We start from the raw sequence: 20,810 nt of genomic DNA, 5'->3' as shown, positions 1-20,810 counted from the left end.
TCATCTTGAATTAATATAGCTGCAACTCCTCTTAACTACAATGCCTGTATCATAAAATTGCTATAGTCGTACTCTTTAGATACTAGGTATTTCTATGTATCTATAGCTAGATCAGTCCCTTCAGCAACTATCCTTCCCAAATGAACAAATCCAGTTAGAAGTCTAGAGACCTCTTAGTCTAACTTGGTTTAAAATGGGAATATTCCCAGTTAAGTCCCAATACATGACAGGTTAGTCCAGGCTGTGTGTGTGATCCTGGGTAAAAATCCTAACTACTCTAGGACACAGTTTCTCCTTCTGTCAAATGAGGGGGTACAGTTGTCTGATTTCTAAGGTCTCTTCCATTTCTAGTGCTCACAGATTCCATGACCTAAAATAATATTTCTTTTTTTATATAGGCAAAAGTATAGCACATTTAATAGTTCCTTCCAGCTCTTTGCAGCTCTGAGTCTCTTCCCTTTCCAGTTCTTTTTTTCTTCAGGTGTTCATCATTATCTATTTCGATTTCTGTGTGGATTCCATCATGTCCACCACCCAAAGACTACAACCCATCACCACACACATGTGCCTGGTCAGCCCTTTCCCCTCCTCCCTCCCCCTTCCCCTCTGTAACCACCAATCCAATCTCTGTTTCCATGTGTGTGTTTGTTGTTGTTTTTATCTTCTACTTATGAGTGAGATCATACTGTATTTGACTTTCTCCCTCCGACTTATTTCACCGAGCATGATACCCTCAAGGCCCATCCATGTTGTCACAAATGGCCAGATTTCATCATTTCTTATGGCTGAGTAGCATAATATTTCTTTAGAGAGAGTGTAGTACCCATAACTCAAATGCCATGAAAATTATACAGACGGTAATATTCTATTTCAGGTTTAAGAAGGACTTTCACCAAAGAGGAAAATAATTCAACTCGAGGTTTCTGGAGACAACTTAAGCCACCACAGGTTCACTCTGCCAAGATTTAGTGTTGTCCTCAATTGCCCAATGAACGCACACAACATGAATTGAAAATACAGTAACTGGGGGCCGGCCCCATGGCCGGTGGTTAAGTTCACGTGCTCTGCTTCAGCGGCCCAGGGTTTCAGCGGTTCAAATCCTGGGCGTGGACATGGTACCACTCGTCAGGCCATTCCACATGCCACAACTAGAAGGACCCACAACTAAAAATGCACAACTATGTACCAGGGGGCTTTGGGGAGAAAAAGGAAAAATAAAATCTTTAAAAAAAAGTTATCTATCAAAAAGAAAAAAATACCGTAACCAATAACAACAAGCACTATTACCACTACATGGTAACAATAATTGAAAAGTTTTAGCTCATACTGGGTAATGATCAAAAACTACATAGTAATCATATAGGGATGGAAAAAAAAAAATAAGGTATCGTAGGTAGCAAAGGCTTCCTCCTGAAAGATCATACTGATTTATACAAAGAGCCAATATATTCCCCTTGCGCCATACACTTTCGATTTTTATAACAGTGTAGAAAGGAAAGGCTCTCCAGATTAAGTTAGTAATGTGATCCAATGTTTTAAGTCTTTAAATCTGACTACAGTCAATCCTAAATCTTGATAAAAATCATAAAGAACAGAAAAAAAAAATATCCCTCCTTCCCTAATAACTCCTAACTACCTTCCTACAAACTGTATACCTCTGAAAATGGGAACCTATTCCCACTGACACTTAATTACTATGTCAAGTTTGGGTACTACTCTTTGTATTGATGGATTTCAGAAATTAAATGATCCACATTGCTTTACCTGATACATTCCAACTCCAATGTGCTTTGGCTCAATTTTCACCAGCTCAGCTAATGGATCTTGTACACGCCTTGCTATGGAAACTGAAAAAAAAGAATCAGAAAATAAGCATGGCTTAATGTGAAATGAGTTTACAGATAATTACTTATGTTAGTTCTTCATAATGCAGGTACTTAATTCTGTCCCTCTTCATCCCCCTCACAAAAAGACCAACAATTTAACTAAGTCTCAAAGTGTCCTTTTTCTCACACAAAAAGTAAATGCAAAAGTTCAGGATTAATTATGTTACCAGAATCCCTAGGCATTCCTGAGTACAAATAAATCGAAACATTTGGAAAAAGAGATAAAACACTTAGTTGCTATACTTACACAATTACCTCTGCATTCTTTAAATACAGTATAGTAGCACTCCTCACACTTTAAAGAACAAGTAGATATTTGTTTTACTTTTAAATAATTCTGGATTATTATACATATGACATACATTTAGGTCAAATATGCTTATTAGGACTAGATTCTGATAATGATGAGTAAATCACGGAATCCTATCTTATTGCAACCAGAGACCAAGTCAATTGGCTAGTGACTACACCTGTGTTGCCTTGAATGTGATTGCAAGATTACCCTGTAAAGTGATCTGAGTCCCAACTGCTTGTATCTTAACATGCACAGTCCTAATCACGTCCCTTTCTCGATCATCACAATCCACATTCAAGAGACTTGAGTGTTAATGTCAAACATTCTTTTGTGTCATGATTTTACTTGGTCATCACTTATTGTCATCATTTTTTTAACCAAATGCTAACAAAATTTCACATCTAATTTAGCTTATATGACAGATTTAGCTAAAGAAATTTAAAAATTTAATATGAATCTTAAGGACACTTCTAAAGACAGCTCTCTTCTTTTCCATGTAGCATAGTTACTTTGAGTCCTTACATATGAACAGCTTTCATTTTCTAAACACACGAAAGCTAGTGAGTATCATGTAGAAGGCTAGAGGAAATATAAATTCATTAAGTGAAAACGTTAAGGCCATCAAAGGAAATCTCATGCGTGTTTTCATGTTAAACTACTCAAGGCCTGGCCATAGAAGCCACATCTTACAAGTGACTATCAGATTCTCCAGTCACTGATTTGTACTGCCTCTCATCAGAGATAAGATCTACTGTGAACATCAAGTTCACTGCACGGTCATTCAAGTCTTTTTCATATCTTTTATTATTACTTCTAACATACAAAGACAATGGCAGCTTTGCCCACACAAGAGACGGGGATTCTAAGGCCTTCACATACACCTTTCTTTTCAAACATCACAAAAGGTTAATTAGTGTGAGCATTGCAGGTTACAGGAGAAATGCTTTCCTCTAATAAGCATATTTATAATTATACATTGAAAATATATGCCCCCAGAGAAAGACCTGAAATTATCTAAAAGCAAATATTATTTTATTTTAGCCTTTAAATATACAATTCAATAAGAATAATTTTCAAACACATATACACATTGCCAAAATACTTTCAGATAAAAAAACAACAGCAACAACCCACGAGAGTAAACAAATTAAGGATATGGGCGTCAGAACATTAACTGTGCAGGAAGGCAGCATTAGAAATTCAACAAACAGATATCTATAATAGGTAAATCTCTCAAATTTATCCCTTCAGGAAAACCCACATTATGAAAACCTGAACTTAGAAACTGGTTAGAGCAGTTGTATAATTTGATAAGTGTGGGTAGATTCCCATATTTAAAAATTTCTGAAATACACAAAAGGATTTTAAACTTCTTTCTAGGTGGTTCCCTTCTAACTAGTTCACTGCTATTATCTCCCTTGTTCATCCTAATATTGCTAAATGCAGCAACAATGGATTGGAAATGATAGTTTCTAGGCGACTTTTAATTCTATAGTAAGTCCTAAGAATCTCTGGAGTTACAGTGTCTCCAATAAACCACCTCAACATAGATCCTAATATTTCCAGAATTGGTGTTTCTCTTTCAGATGTTGTTCACTCTATGTCACATAAAAACCCACACATGGAAGAGATGGGAGGCAGGAGGAGGGAGGGAGATGAAGATTGTTTAAAGTAGAATTCGAAAAGTAGTATGTCTAAGCTTTGGAGAGAAGAGCTGTTTTCCTGCTGGCAGGATAACCAAGAAAAGAGTTATTTAGTAGAGAATAATAATGCATACCTATAGGTTGAGACTGATCGGACTGACAACAGATTCCTGAAAGTAAGAGATAGATAGACAATACAGGCAAAAAGAGTTTAGAAGATTGCTGATAAAGAGAATAAAGAGAGAGAAAGAGTCATGGCCCAAAACTTGGGGCACATTCACATTTTGAGACAGAAAAGAGAAGGGGAAAATAGTGAAAAAGGTAGGGAATGAATGGTGAGGAAATTATAGTAATAGAAGTAAAAATGGTTTCCGGAAAATATTAAACATAGAGTTGCCATATGTCCCCAAACTTTTACTCCTGGATATATACTCAAGTGAAATGAAAACATATGTCCACATAAAATGTTGAACATGAACGCTCATAGGACCATTATTCATAAGAGCCAAAAAAGTGAAAACAATGCAAATGTCCATGAAAGGATGAACGGATGAACAAAAATGCGGAATTAAGTACTGATACATGCTACAACATGGATGAACCTTGAAAACATCATGCTAAGTGAAAGAAGTCAGACACAAAAGACCACACATTGTATGATTCCTTTTATACGAAACGTCCAGAATGGGCAAATTCATATAGACAGAACATAGATTAGTGTTTGCCAGGGGTTCCAGAGGGGAGGGTAAGGGGAGCTGACTGCTAATGGGTACGGGGTTTCCATTTGGGGTGATGAAAATATTCTAAAATCGGATAATGGCAATGTCTGCACAATTCTGACTATACTAAAAAAAACCACTGACTTACACACTTTAAAAGGGTAAGTTTTATGCTAAGTAAATTATATCTCACTGAAGCTGTTACGTATTATTTTTAAACTTTTTATTAAGATTATGATAGTTTACAACCTTGTGAAATTTCAGTTATACATTATTGTTAGTCATGTTGTAGGTGCACCACTTCACCCTTTGTGCCCTCCCCCCACCTTTCCTCTGATAATCACCAATCAGTTCTCTTTGTCTATATGTTTAACTTCCACCTATGAGTGGAGTCATACAGAGTTCATCTTTCGCTATCTGACTTATTTCACTTAACATAATACCCTCAAGGTCCATCCATGTTGTTGTGAATGGGACGATTTTATCCTTTTTTATGGCTGAGTAGTATTCCATTGTATATATATATACCATGTCTTCTTTATCCAATCATCAGTTGATGGGCACTTAGGTTGCTTCCACATCTTGTTATGTATTTTTAAAATGCAGTATGTCCAAATGTATGCTAAATACTATTTTGCCCACATATAACATAAATATTTCTCTGTATCACTGGTACTATTCACTGTAGTTCAGGAAATTCTAGTCAATGCAACTGGACAGGAACGAAGGTACAATTACTGAAAAGACACAAACTAGATTATTATTATTACTTGTAGATGATGACTGTCTGCTTAAAAAAACCAAGCAAATCAACTGAAAAACTATCAGAACTAATAAGACAATCAGTTGGCTGGTTTTAAGACACCCAGAGAAAAATTGATGCTCTACCAAATCCCATCAACAATCAATAAGAAAATGTCATGGAGGAGAATCCATTCATTATACGTGTGTGTGTGAGCGTGTGTGTAGGTACCGTCTGTGAGTGATAAAAAACAAAATGTGAAGAACCTGGATAAAGATACAAATTTAGCAGAATTTCACTTTATAGTCTATAGAATTTAAAAAATATTAATTAAATGGCTCTAAAATTTATATGAAAAGAAGAAATGCATTAGAAAAGTAGAATTTAAAAAAAAAAGATTAAAGCAAGTCATATTATAAGCCAAGTAATTGAGAGAGTCTTGCATTGTGGCAGACCAGATAAACCAATGAAAAGAGGACAGAAAAGTACATAACAGAACTTAGTTTTTAATAAATGGTAATTTGCTATATGGTAATGTAACTCAATGTGTAAAGGAAGACAATGAATAAGCAATATTGAGACAAAAAGTTAAGCATTAGAAGAAAAGATTATGCTAGACACTCCAAAAGGAGGGGAGGGGAGCCCAGACTGAGTGAAGATTATCACCCTAAAAGGTAAGCAACCAGGACTGCCTCACATGGTCAAGCAGGCTGTACAGTACACAACCTGCACAGCCACGGGCAATGGCCTTGAAAGCAAGATTTGTCCCCTCACTCACAATGTGTCTTATATTCAAAGGATAAAAAGAGTTATACGGGGGTTGGTCTTCAGTTCTATGATATATTTATAATCTTAAAGCTTCTAAAGCAAATAAACTTATTGCTTAAAAGACTGTACTACACTGTGCTCTTTTTAAAATTTGCCTTATTCTGTTATCTAGGAATATCAAAGTGGAAATTTTTATTTTTAAAGTCCAAATCTCACCTAATTTTATCCTTCCTCTTGCCATCAGACAGCAACAAAGGTAAGTAAAACTTCCTCATGCTGTCTTTTTTCATTTACAACTCTAAATTAGAATTTTTTTCACTATAAAGCTTATTAAAATGTAGCTTTAAGGGCCGGCCTAGTGGCACAGTGGTTAAGTTCACACATTCCACTTCAGCGGCCCGGGCTTCGCTGGTTCGGATCACGGATGCGGATGTGGCACCACTTGACAAGCCATGCTGTGGCAGGCGTCCCACATATGAAGTAGAGGAAGATGGGCATGGGTGTTAGCTCAGGGCCAGTCTTCCTCAGCAAAAAGAGGAGGATTGGCGGCAGATGTTAGCTCAAGGCTAATGTTCCTCCAAAAAAAAAAAATGTAGCTTTAACAGATGATGCAAATCTATTATAATCTTGATCCTCTAACTAATAATTACATTTCTGAACAGGAAGCTGACAAATCTATTGACCTAGATAAAAATATTCTATGCCTTGATTGTGGTGGTAGTGGTTGTGGTTACTCAACCAATTTAAACTTTTCAAAATTCAGAGATGGTGTACCTAAAAAGGGTGAATTTTACTTTATGTAAAGGTATCTTTAAATGAATGAAATATCTTTTATTTCTCTAAGGATATGAAATTTTTTCTTTATTTTTATTCTTTCTATATAGTCTCTATTTCCTCCAAGAAGCTCCCCCCACGTGTATGTTGCCATCTGTCTTTAATAGCCTAAGCTTTCCTTACATGTTAGGTGATCCTTGACTGTCCACCGGGGCAGGTACTAAAAAGCTGACTGTAAGTGGTTTGCTTAAACGTGATGTCTGTCAACTGTGGGCTTCACCATAGGGTGATTTGGCCTTTTCTTTGTGGAATCTCTTATCTCAGTTTCTTTAGGTGTTTTCTCTTGTGTTCGTCAGAATCCCCTAATTTCCCGCATGGAACAGTTAGTTCTTTTCAAGGTCTCTACAACAGCATGTAAATAATTATTGGATCCCTCTTCCTTCAGTATGTATCCCCATTCCCATTTATAACCTGTGTCCTCTAGTGTAGACTTTCTGTTTTACCCTCTCCAGAGAACAAATCTCCCCTTTTCTGCAAGCATGAAAAGAGGACAGTATTCAACTTTTGGAATGGGAGGTCTGTTTTTTTTTAATTGATGTGAAATTCACATAACATGAAATTAACCATTTTAAAGTGTACAATTCAGTGGTGTTTAGTACACTTACAACATTGTGCAAACCACCACCTCCACCAAGTTCCAAAACATTTTCAATACCCCAAAAGAAAATCCTGTACCCATTAAGCAGTCCCTCTGCATTCCTCCCTCTCCCCAGTCCCTGGCAACCACCAACTGGCTTTCTGTCTCTACAGATTTGCCTATTCCGGACATTTCATAAAAATGTAATCATACAATATGTGACCTTCTGTGTTTGGCTTCTTTCACTTAGCATGTTTTCAAGGTTCATCCATATTGTAGCATGTATCAGTACCTCATTCTTTTTTACAGCTGAAAATAATATTCCATAGTATGGATACACCACATTTTGTTTGTCCATTCATCCACTAATGGACATTTGGGTTGTTTCCAGCTTTGGGCTATTGTGAATAGCACCACTATGAGCAGTTGTATACAAGCATTTGTGTGAGTCCCTGTTTTCAATTCTTTGAGTAGCTACCTAGAAGGAGAACTGTGGGGTTATATGGTTTTCCATGTTTAACTTGGTCTAATTGCTTTTTATTTTTTTATTTTTATTTTTTATTAATGTTATGATAGATTACAACCTTGTGAGATTTCAGTTGTACATTTTTGTTAGTCATGTTGTGGGTACACCACTTGGTCTAATTGCTTTTTAAACAGACTTTAAACCAATCCTCTTATTTTAGACTTACCTTCAGTCCTCCCAAGATACTTCTAAAGGTGCTTGGTGCATTTCCATGGGGGTTCCATGAACTATTTCAGGTTAGTTCTCTGTTTTCTACAATGCTGTCTGAGTGGTCAACAATCTCAAGCTGGCTAGATCACTTATTACTCAGCCGGCTGCTTTCCAGCTTCAAAACTATTGTTGCTGTTATCTCCTCTCCCATTCCCTTGTCCTAGCGAGTTTATGCCTTCATTCTATCAAGGTACTGTCATTCTAATGGGACTTCAGAAGAGAGTAAAGGAATAACAGGTATACTCAATCTTCCATTTTAAACCACAAATCCAAAATAAATACTTTAACATCAATCTATTATTCTATTGATCCAATCTAAATGCCTCTCATGTACTATGTGTTTATTATGGAGGAATACAAGCATGTATAAGGATAACTCTGTTTTTAATAAGCTGATAAACTGGTCAAGAAGATGTAGTAATATGAAGGCCATTTTCTTACATATGTTTAACACTTGTACAAATGTTGAGGTTCTGTTAGATTCTGATATAGTAAACTTATGAAGGGTTGAAAGGTAAAACCTACACTCTAAGTAGGTCAGGTCTCAAATGAAATATAAAGTCATCCCTGGCATCAATCATTAGGAAAGAGAAAGACTCCAAGTCAAAAAAGGGAAATTGAAAAGAAAGGGAGCTCTAGAAAACCAAGAGTGGAGACTGAGCTTCTCTCACTATTTGCCTCCAGGACTAGACTCTGAAGACTCAAAATGTCTAGGTAGATGTTTAAGTTGGACCGAAACAGTCATCGCCATGTGGAAGCAAGGAGGGCAGAGAACAAGCTAGGACCACGAGCTGAAGACACAGCTAGACTGTGAAAGAGGAGTAATTAGGGCCAGATAATGATTCCTCTTTCCATTATCGCCTGTTGCCACAGAGTCTTGTTGGAAAGCTGTAATCTTGTCTCACCTATAACACTGTGACAGTTATGCACTCAAACAGGCCAGCGGTGAAGAGGAAACAGCAGCCCCCTTAGAAGTGGGAGGTCTGAGGGATTGCCACCTCCTAGGCAATATTTTTTTCAAACAGCTTGTTGGAAATTACCTTTCAGTGCCAACTGGGAGGTTCTGAATTGTATTTTCTATAAAGATAAGTATCCTTTTATTATTAGAATTAGAAATTAGACTTATTTCTTATTAGAAGTTAAGCACACAAATATTATGTACACACTTACTGGCTATGTAGTCTCTTTAAGCCTTGGTTTCCTCATCTGTAAAGTGGGAGAAAATAAATGTCTCATAGGGCAATTGTGAGAATTAAATAAAATAATCCTGGTAGTGTATTTACGTCAATGCTTCACATATATTAAGAGCTTAGAAAAGATTAGTACTAGTAGCTCCCATTATGATTAGTATGTCTACTCTTCCTGCTATTATTTATTACAACTGTTATTACAAGCCAAAGACTAAAAGAGCACATGGCAAGGAGGCAGAGACCACGCTGAGCTGGTGTGACAGGTAAAAGTTGTACAGAAGAAGCAAGATTTTGCGCTGGGATCTGAGTTTGAGAAGAGGATCATTCTAGACAGGGGATTGTGCCATGGAACGAACAACTGAAGGGAAATTACAAAGCTCTTTTGGATGTAAGAAAGAAGTTTTTAGCTTTAGATTAATGCAAAAATTTTCAAACATGTATCTCCAAGCACAGATTTCAATAATAGCCCATGAAATTTGATGAGAGTATTTAGGGGAAAAAATTAAATAAAAAGTCCAATACTAACAAAGTAGTCTAAATATCCATCTATTAAACAAAAAAACACTTGGACCAAATCTAATATTTTGCTTATGACACCAATTACTTTCATTAGATGTAACAAAGTATCTTAATTTCATCACACACAAGATTTTAACTATTCCCCATCACAGAAATCAAAGCAACTGAATACAACTAAAATCAAAGCAGGCTGTTTTATGCCATACAATAATGACAACCCCTATTAGCAAGACAAGAGAAATTGGTCATTTGACAAATATTTAGCAATAAATGGAAAGTCTGTGCATGTTCATACATTTGTGCTATAAATATTTTTATGTTAAAGTATTACTTTTTGCCAAGAAAAAGCTGTAATAAATAATATTGTGAAATAATACATCTTAGATTATTTTATTATTAACTGTCTAGCATTTAATTTTACTAAAGACATTTTGGGCTAATATTTCACTTGACTCTAGAATACTATGCAGTATTCTTTAAAGACAGTAGTCTTCCTCTTCTTTTACATAATTCTAATTCTTCTTCCAATCAACCACTTTCTCTCTGACATGGCAATTCTTTGCATGTAGTATAGCTATTAAATTTTCTTATATATATAAATATTTTGGTTGCTACAAATACAAGTCCAAAATGTTAAAATCACTTGCTTCTGTGACGGTCCATAGTTTCCTACCTGCACTTCTCAAATTAGGGTCCAGTCCTGGCATCTCTTTGTTAGCTTCAGGGCTGACACTGTAGATTGATGCTCCTGCTTCACTGACAATACTGAGAAGAAAGAAAAGGGGGAATATAATTTTTCAAACTTTTTGTCTGGTCCAAGAAAATGAATGAATGAAACTGGTATTTTAAGAAAGAAAATAGCAGGGCAAAGTGCTCTCTTTATATCTCAATGATACCTATAGCATTTAATTTTTCATTAACATAAAGTGATTAAGTAATGTTTGTTTCCTCACATAGGAAATACACAGGCTCAAATCTATAATGAATTCATTCAGTTGTTTTCTCTGTCAGTAATAATAAGAGATACTTTATAGATAAACACAATGGATACTCCCTCATGATACCAACTTCAAAATTTTCAGAATACACTTAGCTTCTCTTGTGTTTATAATTCATTATTGACTGACATTTATGTTTCCCATCTGAATTAATCATTCCAAAGCATCCTGGAAAGCACATAGACAAGTGTGTGAATACGTGCATATGTGGATATTCACAAAAACCACTGCCATAAGCACTGCCATTATTATTACCTGGTTATAATTAACCACAAAGTGAAAAGGAAAGGGATCAGACAGGATATTATCCCACTTCTTCTGGGGAGGGTCTGAGATCATCCTTTTAGTGAACTTGAAGCCTTTCACTTCAGGTAGATGTTAAATCATTTCATTTCATCTTTTATTTAATCAAACCATCACATATATCATCCTCTTTCTTTCTTCTTTGGCGCCAAATACTTTACAAACCACAATGGGAACACTCTTACAGCTGACATTTGTATGGTGGTTGACATTTTTATAGTTTATTAAACATTTTTAAATTAGAGGTCTTCTTTATGACATAATATGCAAAGAAACAACATCTACCCTAAGTATTCACCTATGGCTCTCTACCAGAGGTCAAGATTCAAAAGCAGAACACGTTAGTGCTTAATTTTTAATTCACTCTTAGTAACCTCTCCCTTTTGCTGCTCCTCAATATTAATTCAATTATGAGACAAGTTTAGTGGATAACTTTTAACATACTGCCCCATTGTAACAACTGAACACTGATAAGGAAAATAGGAAAACTTTAGTTTGCTACCTTGTCTTTGGAGAACTCCTGAGTGAACTTTGACAACAACTACAAGCCACCAAGACTTGAGAAGATTATTTTGGGGAATGCGAAGATTTATATTTTTTTGCAACCAAGATCTAATATCCTAAATTTCTTAATAGGAAAAATGAACATTCTGCAATTGAAAAGCAGGGCTGCTCCTCCTATTCCTCATCATATACCCTCATCATGATACAATAAGAGGACAGTGAGTGCATATTATACACAAAGTACAAAACCAAGCACTTTACAGATATTATCTCATTTAATCCCTTCTGGGGGATTTATTTATTTTTCTTTACAGATAAGTAACATGCCCAAGGTCATATTGCTGATAAGCACGGAGGCTGGATTTGAATCCTAACCTGCCTGAAACCTAAGTCCGAGCTCTGAACCAGCACAACCACAAGTAACTTCTGAACAGCTGTACAACCTCTCATTAAAATGAAAACCCAGGGCCAGCCCCTTGGCTGAGTGGTTAAGTTTGCACACTCCGCTTTGGTGGCCCAGGGTTTCACTGGTTCGGATCCTGGGTGTGGACCTAGCACCACTCACCAAGCCATACTGAGGTGGCGTCCCACATAACACAACTAGAAGGACCTGTAACTAGAATATACCACTATGTACTGGGGGGCTTAGGGGAGGAGAAGGAAAAAAAGAAGATTGGCAATAGATGTTAGCTCAGGGCCAATCTTTAAAAAAACCCATATTTTCGTACTAAACAAAAAACACAACATCTTTTTAAGGAAGCACTACTTTCTTAAACCATAGATCCATAGGAACTCATTTCTTTTGTTGCCTTCCCTTTCGATCAAAAGGTAAAGTGAGTTTTGTTTTCTTATGCATCTAAGGTAGAATTTAAAGCATACAGAAGGTCAAATACATTCTATAATTTCAGACACCAGCTTTCAAATTAAAAGATAACTGTATTTTTTTCTACAAAACAAGATTTAGATTATGCTTATTTTCTACTATATAATGATCAAGGAGAAAACTTTATGTCAAATAAAGCTTCAAGTGAAGAAAACTCTTAGTGTGGCATAATAGATGTTGAAACCAACACAGTGGAAGTGATTTTTGAGTTCCATTATAGTGCCACTTCCTGACCTGGGGCCCTTGGACTTCTGGGCAGGGAGAGGCAGGGTTAATTAAAACTGTATACAAAGTGTTTGTGTTTATGCATTTTCCCAGGAAACGGGATTACAGTTTTTATTGATTACTTAAAGAAACCCATGACTCCAAAAAAAGGTTAAGAAACACCATCCATCACAGGATAACAATATTCAGTTACCAGTCATGGAAAATTTGGTTTCAAACCCAAATCAACACTCAGTCTAACAGAGTTTTTTCTAAAAAACCAGAGTGTCCATGAAGTGCAGGCTGGACCCATTATTAAGAGAAAATACTATTTTTAAAAATCTTACCACAGATTTATTTCTATCATTTCCAGAAGCCTCCAAAATGACCACTATTTAAGCAAAGCGAACTTAAATGGTAAATAAAAATTCCAATTAACTGTGGCCTTTGGTAGCTGGGTACCTGAGAAGCTGCTGGGTGATTCACTGTCCCTTGGAAGTTATAATTCTCAATAGACTGCGGGAAACTGTTGCAAAGAAAAACACTCAGATAATAAATATTCCCTCAAATACCATACTGCCATTTATTTAAACAGAGGAATACAAAACAGATGTGACACATTGCACCCAAAGATTTCAGATTAATGTTAATATTAAATCAATACAAAATGTAGTAAATTTCATATGCTTTAGTTATTAGATAGCATGGGTCCAATAAACAGTATTAAGCACAAATCGGACTTCTTAAATACTCTAAATGAACAGAAAAATCTCAACAATGATTACTTCAATAGAAAACATGTAAGGACCTAGGAAGTATATGTGGCAAGAATTAAATGAAACAAATCAAGCTGGAAGTGGTGATGATTTTCTCCAGGAAAAGTTACTAAGAACAAAAATTAGAACGTCCCCTCTCTTCTTTGTTTCATTCTTATTTGAAGTTCAAGGATAGATATTCAGAAGAAAGTATGCTAGATTTTATAAGCCACTTTGTTTATTGGTAAGTTTCCCAATAAACTATTAGAAAATTTTTCTAATTATCTCTAATATATTTTGAGGAAAGCAAAAACTAACTTTGCACAAAATTCAGATATCTAATGATTTAATAAGTATCGTATTGCACAAAACAAATTTCTCTCCAGTGTAAACAAATTAGGCTCATAATCTTAGCAAATTGATCATTTTATTTATTTTGCCATGAAGCAAATATGACTCTGAGCAGAATTTATTATTTTGGGGGAATTTAACTGACACAGTTGTAACTGAACTAAGGTTTCAAGATTATTCCAGTACTCTGAAGCCCCTTCATTTTGCTAGTTTAGACAAACATTTAAATAGATACATATGGTATCTCAAAGCTTTAAATATATGAGAATACATTTCAAAAGCTACCACTGGACTTACATGTGACCAGATCTATATGTTAATGTGATAATTCTCTAGAATTAAGTTGGTAATTTGTTAAACACTTTATTTAACTCAGCACTGTTTTAGGGTCTTTCTATTTAAAGACCCTATTTAGGGTCCTTTTATTTAAAAAAAATATGAACCACATATTATAACCTAAAAAGCAAGTGAAATGCCCACAATATAGATGCATTTACTTTTTAATAAAAACTCTTTAAGTTAAAAATGCTAAATTTTATCTCAAGTAAAATTCAATGATGTTACATAAATCTGATTATTTACTGATATAATTAGTTGTATTTTTTTTAAAATACATTTTTAAACTACAGAATTTATATCTCCAGAGTTTATAAGTCTCTTCTACCAAGACAGACTGTAGGCTGATGAATCTTTTAAAACCAGGTTTGCAAGCAGTTTTCCTACAGTGACTACTCCTTCTGACAATAGGAGAATGACAGTTTCTTTTACCAAATTGAGATGAGGGGGATTCTTTTCAGGGGACAGGAAAACTAGCTGTTTGTTTTTTTTTAAGTTATTGGGCTAGTAGTTTCATTTATAAGGTTACACAGTCTCCTCCCTTCTCATTTCCCAAATATGAAAATAGCTTTCTTTTTTTCTTATTTTAAAATAAATTACATGCTTCCTTATGTTAACAGGAGAATTTAATTCAAAGGTAACCTACTTAAATGAAAATGAATTATTTAGTAAGATATCAAAATCAGCCAGGATATATTTCTTAAACTAATAAAAACTGATATGTTTTTAATTCTTTACAAAAGTATACTAGAATTCCTCAAGCCTTATCAATATCTAGCAGCTTTCTTGTCTTCCTTTCTTCTGCCCACCAAAAAAACATGTACTAAATAGCTACTATACTAAATGCATAGCTCATTTCACTAGTTTAAAAAATAATTTATCTAAAAACCATTCTTCCAAATTTTCAGACCTAGAAACATTCATGTGGAGAGAGAGTAAATGACTTGACCTAAGTTTCTCAACAGGCAACAAAAAGTGCTAAAAAAGCTCACCAGCACAGATCCTAATTCTTTGCTCTGTACATGAGATAACCTGTTCTGAAGTATGAAAGGATAGTGGTTTGTATTTTAGGGATAGGAGGCAAGGCCAAAATCCAAACCACCATGAATGGGCTCTAGCATTTAACGTTCAAAGGATAAAGCTTATTTCCAAGAAAATATCAAAGCAATTTTAAATTCCTGTATTTAGAGATGAAGTGTCACTTTAGGAAGTCTTAAATGAGCAATATCTACTCATTTTAAAAATTAAGGTAATCCAGTGATGATAAGTAAGCAGGGAAACAAGCAAAATCACATACTGTTCAGGATGTTTAAACTATAGAACTCTTTTGAATGGTAACTTGAAAATATAGATCAAAAGTCACAAAAATATGCATTTTTTCTGAACCGGCTATTACATTTTTAGGAACTTTTATGAAAGAAATTTAAAACTACACACAAAAAAATTTTAAATGCTATTTATCATAGCATAGCTCTAACTAAAAGAAACTGAAAACCAAAATGCCTATCACTAAAGAGTTCATTAAATGAAAAACTATACTGTCACTTAAAATTATTGTTGTAAAATATTAAGTGAAAAAACTGTTTACAAAACTATGATATGAGATGAACTTTGATATTTTAAACTGGAAGTGAACAGAAAAAAAATAGAAGGCTTATGTAATATCACGTTAATAATACTTAAATGAATTATTCCTTTAATTGCATTCTTATTTCTTTAAATTTTTCTGCAGTGTAACCATGTAATATTTACTTGTAAACAAAAAAGTTTAAAATTTAAGCTTAAAATAACAATTGTTAATTGGCCAGGAACTCTGTTATCACACAATGGCCAACATTTTAAAAAATTTTACCAACCTTTCTTTTCAAGTTATTAAAGTTATTTTGAACTTAAACCTAGGTAAATATATCATTTGTTAGTAATAACTTCCCAACATAGCTTCTAGGAGATCTCAAACAATAGCATTTTATGATATTATTATAACATAAAAGAAAGGTGGCTCAGCAGAAAAGAATAAGTTCTCAATTTGTACACACAGGTCAGATAAGAAGCAAATTCATGATGAAAAATTTTACAAGAAAGTACATACTATATATCCTTAAGTTTTACTTAGTCCTTGCCCTCACAATCCATCCCCCAAGTTATCCTTCATGATCACCAAGGCACAATCAGTTCACTATCCACAATATAAAAGACGTGAGGTGACATAACAGTATGCCAGGAAAGTGGTATGTGTGAGAAAAAGGCAAAACACGGTGAAACAGAAAAAGAGAAAACACACAACCTCAAGATTTCACTGGCGTCAAATGAGCTTACCTTTAGGTATGTGACACCAGCACCACCTGGTGGAAGACCAGTTAGAAGCAATTCTCCAATTGCCACAGTTAAAAAAACAATAATTCTAAGCTATCTTTCAAAAGATGAGCATTTTCCAAAGAGAACACATCTAGCAATGGTACATTAATCACACAGGGGACCCATAACAAACCTGGGGAACGTTAAAATACCTACCAAACAAAGGGTGAGTGTACTCCCAGGTGGACATCCTATCACGTCGCATCTACAGAGCAGGATTTCAACATCACAGAATTCCCTTGGCTACTTTTCCTTCAGGGCCCCACACTACATCAGATGAAAACAACACTTACTAGCCACAAAAAGAAACCTAAAAGGGGCAGATCTGAATTAGCGTCTACCACACGGAACTTCAATCTGGAGTGTGGGTTCCTCAAAGCACCAGTTACCTATCCTTCCAAGCCATAAACAAAACAAAATGACAGTATTCAACATGAGACTCCGGTTCTGCTACTTAGCATCACAGGTTTATGTTCATAATGATGCTGAGCTGCTACAATGTACCACAACGTGTCAAAACATTACATTTAAATCACTCTTACTACTGTTAGTGGGTCATTCAATGATAGAGATGACAAAAATCACTGGTGTCTTCAAATACCATCAGAGGGGAAAGCAAATCAACAAAGTGAAGGACAAAGAGGATGGAGAGCTTGTCTCCTATTTGTACGCTGTCTCTCCACTGAGTTAGAAGCAATTTCTGACAAAAAACAGCATCCGCAGAAATTGTGGGTCTCCACTACTCTCCACAGTAAGCATCCCATTCATTCTCTCTCTCCCTTCCCTTTACTTTCTTCTGCTTTCCTTCTTAAAAATCCCCCCTTTATTTCTTTTTTTTCCCTCATCTATGTTTGAGACCAACGTGAAGTTGTTCCAAGTACTGCATGATACCACTAAGGGAACTCAAGAAAAAAACCTGCCCCAGGAGCGACCCCAGGCCGGGTGTGTAAGTGGTGTGTTAGACTAGGCAAAAGGACAAGGGCCCCACTGATTCCAGGACAAGAAAAGCAGTCTCAAAGAGAGGGACGATAACTGCGGAAGAGTCTTTTGTTTGCAGCAGTACTGTAAACATTCCATGTTCACCTAGCACAACACAAAAACTAAGAGGGTAGGGAATAAATACTGACCTAATTTTACAATGAAAATGTCCTTTGGTCAACATTTTGAAATGTAGTTATTTAAAGAATATGTCAACCCACCTGCCATCCTGCCACATAACAAAGAGTATGTTTCTCCTGATGCTTGCAGTTAACTCCAAACTTGTCAATTTTTTATGTGCTCAATTTGTAGTTACCCATATAATAACATTAACATTATTTTTGTTTATTCTTGTTCAGATGCAATTCATTTCAGATATAAATTTGAGAATTGCATAGAGAATTGTATAGAGTTTTCTTAGAAAGGGAGCTTCATTTACTCATCTTTTCTATCCCTCCTATGTTATATTTTTCAGCTTAAATACATCTATAGGAATTTATCCACTAGTAAATATGAGGAATTCAGGTTGCATGCCACAGACTTTGGAGAATAAAACTTATTGCAAAATATTTTATTCCTTTATTATCTATCCAATAACAGAAATCAGAATCAGAATTACCAATGTAGAGGATATAATATTCTAATATTTTGCTAATAATTGTACAATAATATAATACTAATTATTAAAAGTTTAAGAAAGAATAACAACAAAAAAGGAGAGAAACAAAGGGAAAGAGACAACGAGAAGTAAAATAATAATAATAATAATAGGCAGAAGCTGAGATATACTTTGCCAGCAACTAACAGCCCAGTTCTTTTTACCCACAGCTGAATAAAGCTTTAGAAATAACAACAGTTTGTGCTTCATTCCTTAATATTCTCCGAAATATTACTGTGACAATCTCAGTGAACTCCACTAATAAATGACACACCTTTACTGGTTTTTACACCCTGTTACTCACTCCTCCTTTTCTCCCTTCTCATATTTGTTTTATCCCCCACCCCGACCTCTACTTTCCTTTGAAGTGAACTTATACCTCAGCAGAAGTCATCACTCCAGTTAAAGAACACCTTTTCTACAAACTTCATCTAACACATTCACCAACTGGCAGCCTCTAGTTTGGATAGCCAAGCCCTATTCTGGAGCAGCCTCAACTTTTAAAATTTCTTTTGGCCACCAGATACTACTGGAAAACAAAAAACCAACAAACAAACAAAACCCTGAAAGCATATGCTATGTGCAAGACAGCTACTCTAGATCAACCCCTTCTCTAACTATGGTTTTTAAAAGTACACTGAACAGATGGAGGGAGAGAATGAATTGTTCAGTTCAGCTGGCTGCTCCATTTACTTCTTTATCTCTAGTGAGATCTTTACTTTTTTGGGATCACTGCACATTTCTGGCTCTGCTATATTACACTGTGTAAATATTTAGGGGAAATAATTCCTTTCAAGGATCTAAACTTCCACTGTTGTTATGGCAAATGAACCTGTTTATGCTATGCTCGTCAAGTAACAGCAAGCCTAAAAGAATACAGGAATTTACTAACATGTGTGTACACAAACATCACGGTCATAAAGTTTCTCATGGGGACATATCAAGAACATGAAAGGCGAGTTTATTTTCACTCCCATTGCCCTGTAATTTTCTTTAACTCTACTACAACAATCCTTAATTCAAACCTTTCCTATAGTTACAGGAACAGGGTAGACTGAATATACAAAAACTGTACCAAAAACTACCCACATATCCATTGAACCTTCCTCGATTCTAGAAGAGTGGTTTTCAAACTTGATCTTGCATCAGAATCTGCTAGACGGCTTGTTAAAACACAGACTGTTGGATCCCACCCGAGACTTTCTCCTGCTCTGGGGCTGACAATTTGCAGTTCTAACAAGTTCACTGATGCTGATGTTGCTGGTCCTGGGAACACATTTTTTCTTTCAAGATTTTATTAAGGTATAATTCACTCATCTTGAGAGTATAATTCAAAGACTTTTAATAAATGTTATACAACCATCACTATCCTTTGTGCCTATCTGCAGTCTTCATTATCACTTTCAGCTCCAGATATCCACTAATCTACTTTGTCTCTATATATTCATCCTGTCTATAGATTTCTATAAATGGAATCATAAAATGTGGTCTTTTGTGTCTTACTTCTTCACTTAGCATAATGTTTTTGAGATTCATCCATGTTGTAGCATCAGTACTTCCTTTTCATGCCGAATAATATTTCATTGTTCTAGATATACCAAATTTTGTTTAGCCATTCATCAGTTGATGGACTTTTGGGTTAGTTCCAGTTTTCTGGTATTATGAATACTGCTGCTCTAAACATTCACTTAGAAGTCTTTGTGTGGACACAGGTTTCATTTCTCTTGGATAGATTCCCAAGAGTAGAAATGCTAGGCTCTAAATTTTTTTTAAGAAACTGCCTAGGTGCAATGAATGAAGGTTCTAGTTTATTCATTTCCTTGACAACACTTGTTATATGTCTGCCTTTTTGATTATAACTATTCTAGTGGTTACCAAGGGGTTTATACTTGTAGTTTGATATTTCTTTAATTACTAATGATGCTGAGCATTTATTCAATGTATTTATTGGCCTTTCCCAATCTTCTTTAGTGAAATATCTACTCAAATTTTTGGCTCATTTTTAATTGGCTCATTTGTCTCCTTGTTATTGAGTTATAAGTATTCTTTACGTATTCAAAATACAAGTCCTTTATCATATACATGATTTGTAAGTATTTTCTTCCAAGTTTTGGCTTGTCCTTTCATTCTCTTAGTGGTCTTTTGAAACACAAGAGATTTCAATTTTGATGAAATCTGGGACTATACTTTGAGAACCACTGTTCTAAAGCCTCAAAAATTCAAAAGAAATGTGAAAGCATAAGCAATATGTAAATTTCACTCACACTATCTGCTGCTTTTCTGTTTCGTTTCGTTTTAGCAAAGCTTATTATAACTATCATCCCAAACACATTTACCCTTTTTAGGAGGAAGAGAAAAGAGAACTTGCAACTGGCTTTAGTACATTAGAGAATGAGTACATTCAGCTGCAGATGGGCCTGAACCATTACCTGGGAACAGTGGACAGAGTGCAAGCACTAAAGAACATGGACTTCCCAGCCAGTGTTTTCAGAATTATTGGTCAGTCCCATGGCTTTTGACACCATGCTTAAAGATATAAGAAATACGTCCACCTTACAAATTAAGGGGAAGAAAGA

General features: G+C 35.3%; 1 protein-coding gene across 1 annotated transcript in view; it reads right to left on the bottom strand.

The window, feature by feature from the left end:
- The window catches only part of SRBD1 (S1 RNA binding domain 1), a 206,004-nt gene that overhangs the window by 80,449 nt on the left and 104,745 nt on the right, over positions 1 to 20,810 (bottom strand). Inside the window, exons 15-16 of the mRNA XM_046663508.1 lie at positions 10,583 to 10,674; positions 1,765 to 1,847 (exon numbers count right to left, since the gene is read on the bottom strand). Of these exons, the coding sequence (XP_046519464.1) occupies positions 1,765 to 1,847; positions 10,583 to 10,674 (175 nt within the window). The remainder of the gene's footprint in view (positions 1 to 1,764; positions 1,848 to 10,582; positions 10,675 to 20,810) is intronic.

The sequence above is a fragment of the Equus quagga genome, chromosome 5 (genome assembly GCF_021613505.1).
Source record: "Equus quagga isolate Etosha38 chromosome 5, UCLA_HA_Equagga_1.0, whole genome shotgun sequence".
Taxonomy (NCBI): Eukaryota; Metazoa; Chordata; class Mammalia; order Perissodactyla; family Equidae; genus Equus; species Equus quagga.
This window is presented reverse-complemented; position numbering and strand designations above follow the sequence as displayed.